The sequence below is a fragment of the Nuphar pumila genome, chromosome 14 (genome assembly GCF_984573655.1).
Source record: "Nuphar pumila chromosome 14, dmNupPumi1.hap1.1, whole genome shotgun sequence".
NCBI classification, from domain to species: domain Eukaryota; kingdom Viridiplantae; phylum Streptophyta; class Magnoliopsida; order Nymphaeales; family Nymphaeaceae; genus Nuphar; species Nuphar pumila.
In genome coordinates this window covers 3,348,820-3,361,597 of record NC_143262.1, presented here as the reverse complement: position 1 = coordinate 3,361,597, position 12,778 = coordinate 3,348,820, and the positions used below count along the sequence as shown (strand labels likewise).

At 36.2% G+C, this 12,778-nt stretch overlaps 1 protein-coding gene across 2 annotated transcripts in view; it reads left to right on the top strand.

Annotated features, from left to right (window-relative positions):
* Window positions 1-12,778, top strand: part of LOC149816090 (protein SWEETIE-like) — a 105,641-nt gene that overhangs the window by 10,335 nt on the left and 82,528 nt on the right. The window contains exons 3-8 of one of the 2 annotated variants that reach the window (XM_089987568.1): window positions 1,852-1,958; window positions 5,826-6,062; window positions 6,186-6,275; window positions 6,361-6,448; window positions 7,708-7,772; window positions 12,524-12,628. In XM_089987568.1, coding sequence (XP_089843694.1) covers window positions 1,852-1,958; window positions 5,826-6,062; window positions 6,186-6,275; window positions 6,361-6,448; window positions 7,708-7,772; window positions 12,524-12,628 — 692 coding nt within the window. Of the gene's footprint in view, window positions 1-1,851; window positions 1,959-5,825; window positions 6,063-6,185; window positions 6,276-6,360; window positions 6,449-7,707; window positions 7,773-12,523; window positions 12,629-12,778 lie in introns of those variants that run through there. The other variant, XM_089987567.1, reaches the window with a different exon arrangement.

Genomic DNA, 12,778 nt, shown 5'->3' with positions numbered 1-12,778 from the left:
TTAAAAAGAATATATATATAGCATGAGTCTCAAATATAAGCCTCAAAAAAAAAAAATTCCGGGGAGGGCGGGGGGGCGCTGCCCCCCTACGACCCCTCGCCAGGGGCGGCCTCCCTTGGACCCCCGCCCGCCGGGGCGAGCCCCCGGACCCCCCTTTCTACAAGGGCAAAAGTACAATTTGCAAAGTTTGTAAAAACACTCATGCTGGTGCCAAACTTTAGAGGACAATATCCACATATATGCACACACTGGATATATATATATATATTTTAAAAAAAAATCTATATATATATAGCCGAGTCCCCGTGTCCAAAATTTTTAAAATTGTGCCGCACTCGCACTCGCACTCGCACCCGCACCCACACCCGCAACCGCACCCGCACCCATGTGACATAGTCTATAAGTCATATTTATTTCATATGCCCTGGGACATTAAGGTTTTCTTTAAAAATGTTTGGTATGTTTTTTTATGAAGAGCTGCCATTTGTGGTGTCAACTAATACTAGATCACCATGGTATTTCATAATCTTTTGTGTGTATAAGTGCATTTGCGTGTGTACAAGTTCACCAAGAATTTTTGGCCAAGCGACTCCTAGATTATCATTTTGAATTGTGTATTAGTTGGCACCATTATAGGTATGCCAGGGTATGTTTGAATCCTGTGGATCTAAGTTTTGAGGGGTACATCTAGCGTGGGGCGCAACTGAATATACTTTTGGACATAAATGGACCTCAGTGTGGAAGCCATGTCCAAGTGTCGCACTCAGTGTGGAAACCGTGTCCAAGTGTCGCACCCGCGTGTGCGACGCTGGTGCGGTGCCCTGTTAGAAGAGTCCATGTTTCATATCTTTTGAGCTGCATAATTCCTTATTACAACTAACAAGAATGATTTTGGACAGGTCAACAGAGAGACCCATGGCTTCCATCTTAAATTATTGGTCTCTGACAGACCATAGCCAATTATTAAATGACATTCAAGATCATATATGTTCTGTGATATGACTTATAAACATTATATTGAGTTTTGCTGCAAAAGAAGAAATGAATATTGTGAGAACTACAGTGACACACTGATATACTTCTGAAAGTGATGTTAAAGTTAGCACAACTTGAGAGTATTTGGTGGGCTTGGAAAGCTGGGTTGAGCTTTTGCAGGGAGCAACATGATCATGGGGTTTTGTGTGCGACAATACATATCAATTAGGCCCAAGAAAACAGGTGTCTAAACTAGAATGTTGGGTTTGTTTATGGCTGTGTTTCCTCTGGATGCTAGCGGCTAAAAGTTTGAGGATGTTTTTGGGATAACAATGTCAGGTATTTCTTTTTGGTATGCTGATGGTTCCTATGTAATGCACTGTTTCCTTTTCTTAGTGTTTTGATTATTTACATTTTAATTTGGTGAAATTAATAAAAATATCATCATTTTTGTTATGTTACTCTTAAATCACATTTTTCGAACTCCTTTATTATCTTTGAAGATTTTGATAATATGTATATCAAATTACCATTTTCTTTTAAATGCTTAAATTTAAGGTGCATTTCTGACACATCTATATAGCTTGATTATTTTCTTTGGCTGGCATGCTTACGCTTGATTCTTGCTCTCTGAATTAGGTTCCAGCCCATGTTCCCAACATGCAAGTAGTTGTGTTTATAAATGCATAGTTGCATACTAGGCAATTAACTTTATGGATGCATGCTGGTCAACTAACCCTTTGGTCTTGCACTCCGAACGTGCAAATGTTGCTTTCAAAATCGTGGCTTGCTTGTTGAACACCAAAGGTTTCTTGCGGGCTTCAAATGAATTTATTCATGATGAATATCGTCTTATTTTTTTTAATTATTTGGTAGGTACCACACATTGCCTAGGGGAGTTATATCATTCATTTGGAAGGAGGATTACTTCAGGCTTAATTGAAACGGCTAACATTGCAGCAAAGTTAATGAAGTTTCATGAGGTAGACAAATTTATAACATCTAAATTTTTGTGTATAGGTTTTTGTAATCCTTTTCGTCCTCTTTTCTGTTAATTTTTTTCCTCTGAAAGGGTCGATGATGTATCAGAAAAAGCTAAGGTTTGTATAGATGAGAAAATTGTATGAGTTACAGTCAAAGACTCTAAGAAGATGCAAAAGAGTGTGACACATACATGTTCAAGTTATGTAAGCAATGAAGCAGGATGATAAACAATGGATGTAAATAGGTGGTTGTATCCTACTTGATGCCTGGAAACTGATGGCTCCTTGATGGGCAGGGTGATGGGGCAAGAGTTAAAAACAATGTGAAATTCAATGAGGCAAAGACATGATGGATGATTGGATAGCATAGTTTTTTCCTAGCATCCACTTCTATACATCTTTATATGCCAACATAGAATATTGGTCGATTGGCCAGGTGGATGGGTCAAGGCTTCATGATGATCATTATGAGATGCAATATTAGATTACTTTTCAAAATTATTCACAAGGTCAATCATTAGGAGAACCTTTGTCTAGAAAGTTTCAAAGAACTTCTAGGCCTCCAAGCAAGTTTGTGTCTTACTAATCCTTTTTCCCAAAATATAGGACTTGCTTGATGACTATTCATGCCTACCATGAACCCTCTGATGTCAATGAAGCTAAGCAACATTTACATTGGATAGAAGCCATGAAATTAGAATTAGAAGCTCTTCATAAAGCCAAAACATGAGAAGTTGTTAATTTACCCATAGGAAAGAAGATTATTAGTTGTAGATGGGTTTTTAAAGTCAAAACCAAAAGTGATGAGTCCCTAGAAAAGTATAAAGCTAGATTAGTGGCTAAGGGGTATTCACAAAAATATGATATTGACTATGATAAGACTTTTGCCCCTATGCTAGGATAACTAGTGTTAGGACATTGATTTCCTTAGCATCCATTAAACGGTGACCTATTTATCAGTTAGGTATGAAAAACACTTTTCTTAATGATGACCTTTGTGAAGAAGTTTTTATGGATCTTCCACCCGGACATAACATTAAAAGGGGTCAAATTTTTAAACTTAAAATAACTCTTTATGATCTTAAACGGGCCCCAAATCGGGGCCCAGAGCTTTATCACCATTCATTTGAAAGATAACATTTTTCATCTCTTCCTTAGTTACAGGTTGGCATAGGGAGAAATTTTCAGAATATGAAACTTTAGGACCAGGAACCAGATTAAAGAACATACCTCCACAAGCAGGGTCTTTGGTTAAAAGATCGCTGAATTGAGTCTTCCCCGCTTCTTGCATGCGCTCAAAAGAACGAAGTCTCTATCCCTCAACGTCAATGGAGTGGATAGTATTATGAGCCCGCCTCCCCCGAACACATGAATGGAAGTAGGAGCTATTAGTGTCACCCTGAAGGAGCCACAAAAGTTTGGACTTTTGTTTCCAATACAACTTCTCTTCTTTAAGTGTCTTCACCAACTCCTGCTGCAGGTGAGGTTCTTGCTCGATTGCTTTTGTCCCAGCAGCCATAGGTCTAATATGATCGATTTAGTAGTATTATTATTAATAGTGGTTTTGTCTCCTGTTATACTGATATTGCTTTCTTTGTTAGAAATGCAGAGAATAGTATAATTATTCTGCTATTATATGTTGATGATATGATCATTGAAAATGATAAAAAGGGCATTAAAAGAAATAAAAAATATTTTTAAAAGAAATTTTAATGTGTTTGACCTTGGTTTTTATGGTATTTTTTAGTTATTGAAGTTGCTTACTCTCCTAGGGGTATGTGCTTTCTCAAATGAAACTTGCATAAAATATTATTACTAGATCTGGTCTAACTGCCAAAAAGAAGATAGATACTCTAGAGGTGATGAATGTTAAGATGATGGCCAATTTTGGAACTGTATTAGAATATTTTACTCCTTTTCGTCAGTTGATAAAGCCTCTTATATACTTATCCATCACAAGGTCAGATATAGCACATGCAGTTCACAGTGCAAGTCAATTTCAACATACTCCCACTTTTGTTCTTATGGCAACGATCATGCGTATTATCAGATATTTAAAAGGGACAATGACAAAAGGACTCTTCTTATCCTCTTCTTCATCTCTTAGTTTAGTTGCTTATACATCGAGATGGACTGTCATCATGTTCGAGACAAATTTCTAAGAGCACTATTGAACTTCCTTATGTTACGTCAGAATACCAGCTTGCAAATTTCTTCACCAAAGCTGTATCGTCATCTCGGTTTTCTTTCCTCTTAGGTGTTAAATATATATATATATATATATATATTCATTGTTCTTGTTTATGTAATATAATATATATTTAAATGTATATATACTATACTTTTCTTTTCATTATTGTAATAGGTAAACCCATTAGGGGTATTTTGGTCTTTTTTATTTGTAATAAAGTCTGCCCAATAGGGACAAAATTTATTATTTTCTTTATTTTTATTTCTTAATTTGGTTAAGGGTCTATGGTCTTTTGACCATAGAGACAATGCTCCCAAGGGCATTTCTCATGCCTTATTAAGTGTATAAATAGAGGGGGTTATTACACTCTCTAGTTAATGCTTTTTCTTAAGCATTTTATAAAATTTATGTGTGTCTTGCTCTTTGTAAGTTTTGTAACTTTAACCCTTTGTGGCTTATTGTATTTAGCCCATTAGTGGCTTTTGTGTTTGGGCACTTTTGTAGCCATTTAGTGGCATTGTGTTTGTTCACATCTTGTTTCATTACAAATCTCTGGTGAGTCTCTTCAAAAACAGGTTACTGCCTGTTCTCACCTTTTTTATGGATTCTCCTAGAAAATAAGCAAATATTTGTACTTTTTCTAGATTTCGATAAAAGATGGGCAAGCACATCTCCCCCCCCCCACCCCCTCTCTTTTTTCCTTTCCCTCTAAGTAGTCCTGGATATTCATATAGAAATAGTGACTAACATGATATGCTTAATCCAGAAAAACAGTCACTAAGGATATATCCTAGGATACAAAAACAGCCAAATCCCTTAACTTGTGTTAGTGTTCTAAATTATTTTGATACTGATGAGATTACTGCTATGTTTCATGCAAAAACAAGCTAGAAAATCTAGGTGACAGTTTTGAAATGGTTTCCACAAACTTTGACCATTGTACTTAGGGATGTCAATGAATCGGATTTTATCCGATATCCGACTGAATTCAATTCTGTTTAGTTGCATTTGGTATGTCAAAACCATTCCCAATATAATCGGATGCGGATATGGTTTTGATTTTTTGCTATTGAATCCTGATAAATAACGAATTTGACAGATATCTGAATCCGCTTACATGTAAAAAAGAGGATCTAGTATGAGCTTTTGACCATCTGAATCCAAATCCTTTTAGCCAACATCTTATTAGTTGAAAATGGCATTGGCCACATCCGATCCAAATCCAAACTGTTTACATCCTTAATTGTACTGAACGAACACCAGATTTGTGGCATGTTTCTACTTTAGATTACAACACACAACTCACAGCCCACGGCCTCCCTTGTTCTTGCATAATGGTATGCACACTTATTGCAATCTCATGCTTGCCCAAGGAAGTACCTAGGAACCCAAGACTTAGCACCTATTGTGCGTGGCTACTGTATCAATACTTGCAAATGCAGATGACTCATAAGTTCAGTGTAAAAGATATATTTTGTTGTCAATGTAAGTTAGTGTGCTGCCAACAGTGGACCATAGAATAGTTGATCATAACTAATGCAGTTGAGAGAATTTACATCATCAAATAGGAGCATATGGGATGATTTCGTACTTATATTATGACTACATTTTGGCCATACATCAATTCCTTTTCATCTTTTTTTCTATATTAAACATCTGTTTGACATATGTTGCAGGACTTTGTTAGGCAAGAAGCATTGCAAATGCTTCAGAATGCCTTAGAAGGTTCTGGCAGAGCAGGTTCTTCAACTGCATATTCTGAAGCATACCGCACTATCATGCGTTTAGGCATCACAGATAAATCACCTATTGTAAGAATAGCTGCAGCTAGGTGTCTTACTGCATTTTCCAGCATTGGTGGCCCTGGGTTAGGTGTAACAGAATTCGAACACTGTGCTACATGTTGTGTTAAGGCAAGCATGTGCTTTCTTAAAGTAAAACAAATTCTTGCTCGAGTCTTTGCCTACCATCATTTTGGGAGAGTCTTATCATAGTTCTCTTGGTTATATCTGCTAATTCTTTCTTGCCTTCTTTAGGCTCTTGAGGATGCAGTCTCCTCTGTCAGGGATGCCTTTGCTGAAGCCTTGGGTGCATTGCTTGCTCTTGGGATGAATCCAGAGGCACAGGTATGTTCCTCTGTAACATGAAAAGAATACGCAGCATTTACCAATATATTTGCAGTTGTTGCTCATACTGTTATATGATTATAAGGTGCAAACAAGGGGCAAAACTCAACCTGCTGCAGCAAGAAAGATGGAAGGTGGTTTACAGAAGCATTTGATATGGCCTTTTGTTAAGGGTAAGTGCGTGAGTGTTGGTGCAATTTTTGTATGCTAACATGCTTCCATTAAATTTTGCAATTAATAGTTGCCTGAAGTTGCTATTCTTGGTTTAATTGTTGGTTCATAGATCATACAGTTTTAGTTGACTTTGGTGAATTGGGTTTGTTTGACTTTCAGCTACATGCATGTAAAGTTGTAAACTAGAATAGACATAAATCTAAATTTAAATTTAGGTGGGTCTGAATTTATATTTGGATTCAGGTTGTTTTCATGGTATACCTGGTCCAAACTAACATTCACTAGGAAATCCATTTGTTCTTTTAGGCATGAGTCAAGCTTGGGTGACAATCCAACCCATGGACAGCCCTTCTTGTCTACTTCCTCATACTCAAAAGAGTGATTAGAAACTCAATTACAGAGTGGGCTTGTTCAGGCAACTAATTGAGCCTCTATGGCCATATATCATATAACTCTGCCATAAGAGGTTTTGACTCAACTAATGCCAGTCCTAATCCTGCATAAAGGAGGGTTGGCAGCAGTCGCAAATGGCTGCAATACTGTAGCCATATCCTTTGAATATTTCCAAGAGAATTTCTGTTAAGTCATTTGAGATGGTTTGGGCAACTTATGCGGAGACCTATTATTGGCATCAATAAGAAAGGTTGGCATGATACAAGTCGAAGAACTTAAAAAAGACTAGGGCCATAAAGACTTGAAAGGAGGCAGTGAGAGGTGATGTTAAGGGTTGTAAGCGACCAAAGTTGTAGCTCTAGATAGGAAGGAATGAAGAAACAAGTCTCATAAAGCTGAGATCATGTAGTTGGAACAAGACTTGATGATGATAGATGCATACACACACGTGTTCTTGTGTCCTACTTTTTATATTTTTTTTGAATTAATATCCCATATTCACATTGTGTTTGTATCCATATCCGAATCGATCTGACAATAGATGTTCAGTGAGGGTTCCTAAATAAATACACCTCTTTTTTGTATTTCTGCAATTTTTACAGTTCTACTTAGTGTTTGATGGATGACTGCATGTTGCATCATTGGCAACATTCATCATTTTGGAAAACTAATTGAGGCCAAAATCTTTCAATTACTATTACTTGTAGGAAGCAGTAGACTCATTAAGTTAGTTTCATGATTGCTCTCTATTAAGTTGGAGTGTCTTAGTGGAAGATATTACCATAGTTATCTGGCTGTAGAGCTTTCATATTTATATGAACAATGTGAGAATTGATATTGCATTTTAATGGCTTCTGAATTGCAGCTGGTGGTCAATGCTCCAGGGAATTTCGCGTTGGAATAACTCTGTCATGGGTTTACTTTCTGCAGGTATGCCAATCTGCTCATTAGTTGTATTTGCTAGTTTATGATTTCTCTTTCAGGGAGAATATGAGTTTAATTTGTACGATGTGTTTCATAGACACAGGCACGAGGCATGGATTTCACATGGATATAGTGCAATTTTTAAAAAAAACATGGCATGTTTACATCGATAATTATTTTAGTTATTGTATACTATATTTTAGGATATAATAAAAAATTCTGAAGTGCAAGTATAAATTGCCAACCAACATTGTAAAGAAATATGTATAAAATCATTGCTAAGGAAAAATGATAAAAGAACATCAATTACCAGTAAAAGCACTATTTTGGTTGCCCAGACTTACACCCGGGTAAGCTAAAGTGCACTGTGACAAATGTCCGCAATTTAAAAAAAGAAAATAACAAAAAAGAAAGAAATGTCCAAAACGCTTTAAACAGAAATCTCTTGTAATATTTTGAGAACATGTGTTTTTATCATTTTTACTTATGGTTTAACTGCTATTTACAACAACAACAACAACAACAACTACGCCTTCATCCCAAAACAATTGGGGTCGGCGATATGAACCAGCAAAGAAAATCATTCTGGGTCTTCCACATGAATCCTTCTCCTCCAATCATTTCTATCCAATGCCATGTCCTCGGTGAGGTTCAAAGCCTTCATATCCTTTCCTATCATCTCCATCCAAGTCTTCCTAGGCCTACCCCGACCTCTTTTAACCAATATATTTTCCCATTTCTCCATCCTTCTAACTGGAGCATCATTAGGCCTTCGCCGAATATGTCCAAACCACCGTAAACGATTCTCTCTCATCTTATTTTCAATGGGTGCAACGCCTACTTTCTTACGTATCTCCTCGTTCCGAATCTTATCTTTTATTGTATTTCCACACATCCATCTAAGCATACACATCTCAGCTACACTCATTTTTTGAATATGATGTCTCTTGGCAGCCCAACATTCCGTACCATATAGTAAAGCGGGCCTAATAGTTGTCCTATAAAACTTTCCCTTCAACCGCAATGACATTCTACGATCGCACAACACTCCAGTTGCATTTTTCCATTTATCATGAAAAAATGTGTGTTTTCATTTTTAAAGTAGTTTTATTTGTATATCTTGATAAAACTATTTTTATAAAAGTTAATTTATTTATTGTTGCCAAAAAATGCAACAGTTTAAAAAAAGTTATATTTCTCACCAGATTTTGGCCGCCATTGTTTTGGCGCTTTAAATGCTTCTCGCTATGCTAGAGAGAAGTCAATAAAGGAATACTTCTAAAAAAATCCAAATTTTCATTTAGAGTCAACCTTTTGCTCCTACTAAAATGAATTTTTTCTTAATTTTTTTATATATCACATGCTTTTATTATTTGTTTTATATTTTTGAATTATAAATGCACTAAGTTTTCCTAATGTCTTCTATAGAAAGCTTGATTTTATTATTAGAAGGATTTTCCCTTTATGATAATGATCCATAGAGAAACACCTTTACCGAGATTGGTTAGAGCAAGGTGTTGGTCAAAGGGAATTACTGAATAACTCAGTAGAATTCATACGACCGCTATAGATGGGATTTTTTTCCCCTTACCACATTGTGGAGGTAGGGGTGCAGAGACAGCCAAGAGGTTTGCCTAGAAGCAACCACCCTTGAAAGAGTGTGTAATAGCTCGCTCGTGCACTGAAGATGAATGGGGCTAAGCGATCGGCCGAAGCTGTGAGATGTAAAAATGCGGTTCTCTCTGAATGAATTAATTGGTCTTTTTCTTCATATGAATCCAATTTTTGTAAGTCGTTATTTTTAATTGTACGATGCTGATTGACTTTATTTCTCCATTTTAGAAGTGCTAATCAAGACCATTTGGCACAGGCTATGCCAAAATAGGGATAACACTTGATATAATTAGAAATGCCCAGAAAATATCATATTCTGAGGAAAAATATTCACCACCAGTCAATCATGTGGCACTTGGATCCATATATGAATTGCTTCAATTGTTTCAGCTTGAGCGGGACCAGATCAATAGCCCAAGATTTAACCAAAGAGGAAGCAAAAACATGTTTTTGACCAAACTATACCAGGTCCAAGTTTGCGTCTTTTACCAGGTTCCGTGTTCAACTCATTCTAAACTGGTATAAGAAATTAAACTTGCCAATGAAGGTTGCAACTTGGTTGAATTAGTTCAAGCGTTCAGCTCATCCTTGAGTCTACAAATTGGTTATGACTCTGACAACTAATTTGGTCTCGAATTTGGTTCTGGGTACGATCAAAATGGAGACTCATATGATATAGGTTTTAGTGGGTTTATGTAAAAACAGGTTGGGCTTTAAATAGACATGTTTGTTAATTGGTTCTATATTGGAAACCAGAACAGACTCATTTTAGTTCAGTTTTGCATTCAAGTGTGATATGCCAGATTTTAGACCCATAAGAGTAAGTGGGCTTAGGTATAAACCGGGACTCCCAGCCGATACTTGTAGGGATGAAAATTGGTTGGAATGTCTGGTGATCCTTGACCCGGCATTCTATCTGTTTCTTAAAAACAGTTCAGATCAGGATTCAAATCTGAATCGGGTTTCTCAGTGAAGTTTGAGATCCAGTTAAGACTCGAGCTTCTCTGGTAGTCGGCCTTGTTGACTTTTATATGGTCTGATATCTGATCCGATGTCCCCGACATTTTAGTTCTGGATTCATATCCTTAAAGTGAGAATCCAAATGTGCATTAAGATGACATTTGGATTTGTTAAGTGAGATTGTTTTTTGGATTCACATCAATATTGCAAGTTGGACCTAATTCAAAATCGGATCAAAATATGATCCATTTGCATTTTTACATATAAATAGCTTGCTTTTTTGCCTATGGATCCAGTATTACCACATATAATTTGGACTGAGGCCAACCGTATCAGATCAGATTTCTTTTGAAGCTGGATTCATTTTCTGTTCGTATTTTTAATTATGATCTAGCATCATCTGGCCTGAATGCGTCTGTTTACACCCACCTACTCTCAACAGAGAGAGAGAGAGAGAGAGAGAGAGAGAGAGAGAGAGAGAGAGAGAGCACTCTGTCACATACCTTCCCCACCCTCCGCACCAACTTAACTGGTGAGGGAGAGAGCCCAACTGTACATGATGAACAAACAATGTTTTTAGGTTTTTTACCTTTCATCTGTGTTATTCAAATAAAAATGTTTGATTAAAACCACAATAAATTTGGTACTTACATGGCAGATGGTAAGTGTTATTTCACAAAACATAGTATTCTTTTTATATTCTTTGTTGTTATTGGCTATGTAGTCAAAAGCGCTAGGCAGTGCCTAGTCGGTATACCCCTAAAAAGACTAGTCGAAGACTAGGCGGACTAGTCGGTACCCCAATTAAATATTAAAAAGTACACAAAATATACATAGAAATATGCTTAGTTCTTTTACTAATAAGATGATTTCATTACACAAATACAAAATTACACATGTTTTCACAAAATATATTAATATACATAACCAGAATATACATATATAATTGTACACACACAAATCAATTATTCATAACATATTCAGTATAATCAACAAAATATGCATTCAACCTTTCGCAGAAGGACAATAACACATACATACATAAATAACATTCATAATGCTAAACATGCTTTCTGGCTTTTATAGAAAAATTCATTAGAAACAAAGTAACACACATATATAAAAAACATAATCAATTAAAATTAACTGTGCATGCTTTCAATGTTTCACAGAAAAAATCCCAAAAGCAAAGTAGCACACACACACACACGCATATAAATATAATAACTAAGCATGTTTTCATGATTTCACAGAACAAATATATATAATTATATATATACAAAAAATAACAATATATATATATATACGTATATATGAATAATAAATAACTAAACTGCTCTCGTGCCTAGGCTGAGGCAGCTTAGTTGGTGCCTAGTCGGCAAAATTGGTACCTTTTAAGGTACCCACCTAGGAATTGCAAAGCCTAGGCATTTTACTTAACCTAGACCGACTAGGTGGACTAGTCGGTGCGTAGTTGGGGCTTTTGACTACATAGGTTATTGGCAAAACTGTGAGTTGGACCCTGCAAAGTGGGACCAGCACACTAGAAAAAAGAAAACTGATGGAGGACATTATGTTACCATTATTATTTTTTGTTTTCATGTGCCATCAATGGCTCCATCTGGTGGTTCAGGAACTCAGGCCTGAAAAGTCAAAACAGGCTAACAATACATTTATATTATATATATAGAAGATTCAAAATGCTTAACATAAACATGGTTGCAGTCATGGACATGGGTTGACCATGTCAATACACATTTATCTTTTGTCTATGAGAGGTTGTGGTGTGGGTGCTTGTGTTTTGTGTCTTTATTGTGTTGATATGGTTCAAGCGTTAACATTAGGTGCTGCATGGCTCTCCCGGCTAATGTCATATTTTCACATGAAGGTGAAAAAAGCTTTACTCCAGTTGACATATGTGCTTTTTGTTTAGTGTTGACCTTCAGCTGATGTTTGTATTTTCCTTTTTATATTTGTTATTTACTATTTTTACATTTTATTTACTTCTATTTCTTGTTTTTCCTCATCATTGCATGTCAGAAAAAAATTGGTTTGCCTTTTGTACATGTCCTGGTTGTTTTACTGTCATTTTTGTTCTTTTTGATAAGTAGTTTTTGTGAATCAGATTTTGGTTTTCTCCAAGTGATAACCTTGTAATATGGATTGTAAATTTTGTGTTGCAGACAATTCGTCTGAAGTACCTCCTTGCAGATACAGAGCTTCAACAATTTGCACTGCAGACAATGGATATGCTCCAGGGGAATTCTTTGATGGATACCCATGCATTGGTATTTTTGTTCTATTCAAGCCTTTTTTATTTTTTGTATTTCTTTCATAAGTAGTTTGCTGTGTGTTGTAGGGCAACAATAAAATCTCTTTTGAATATTTTTGTCTCTCTATTTGGCTCTATTTGGTAGCATTTGCAGTGCTGGTCCTTT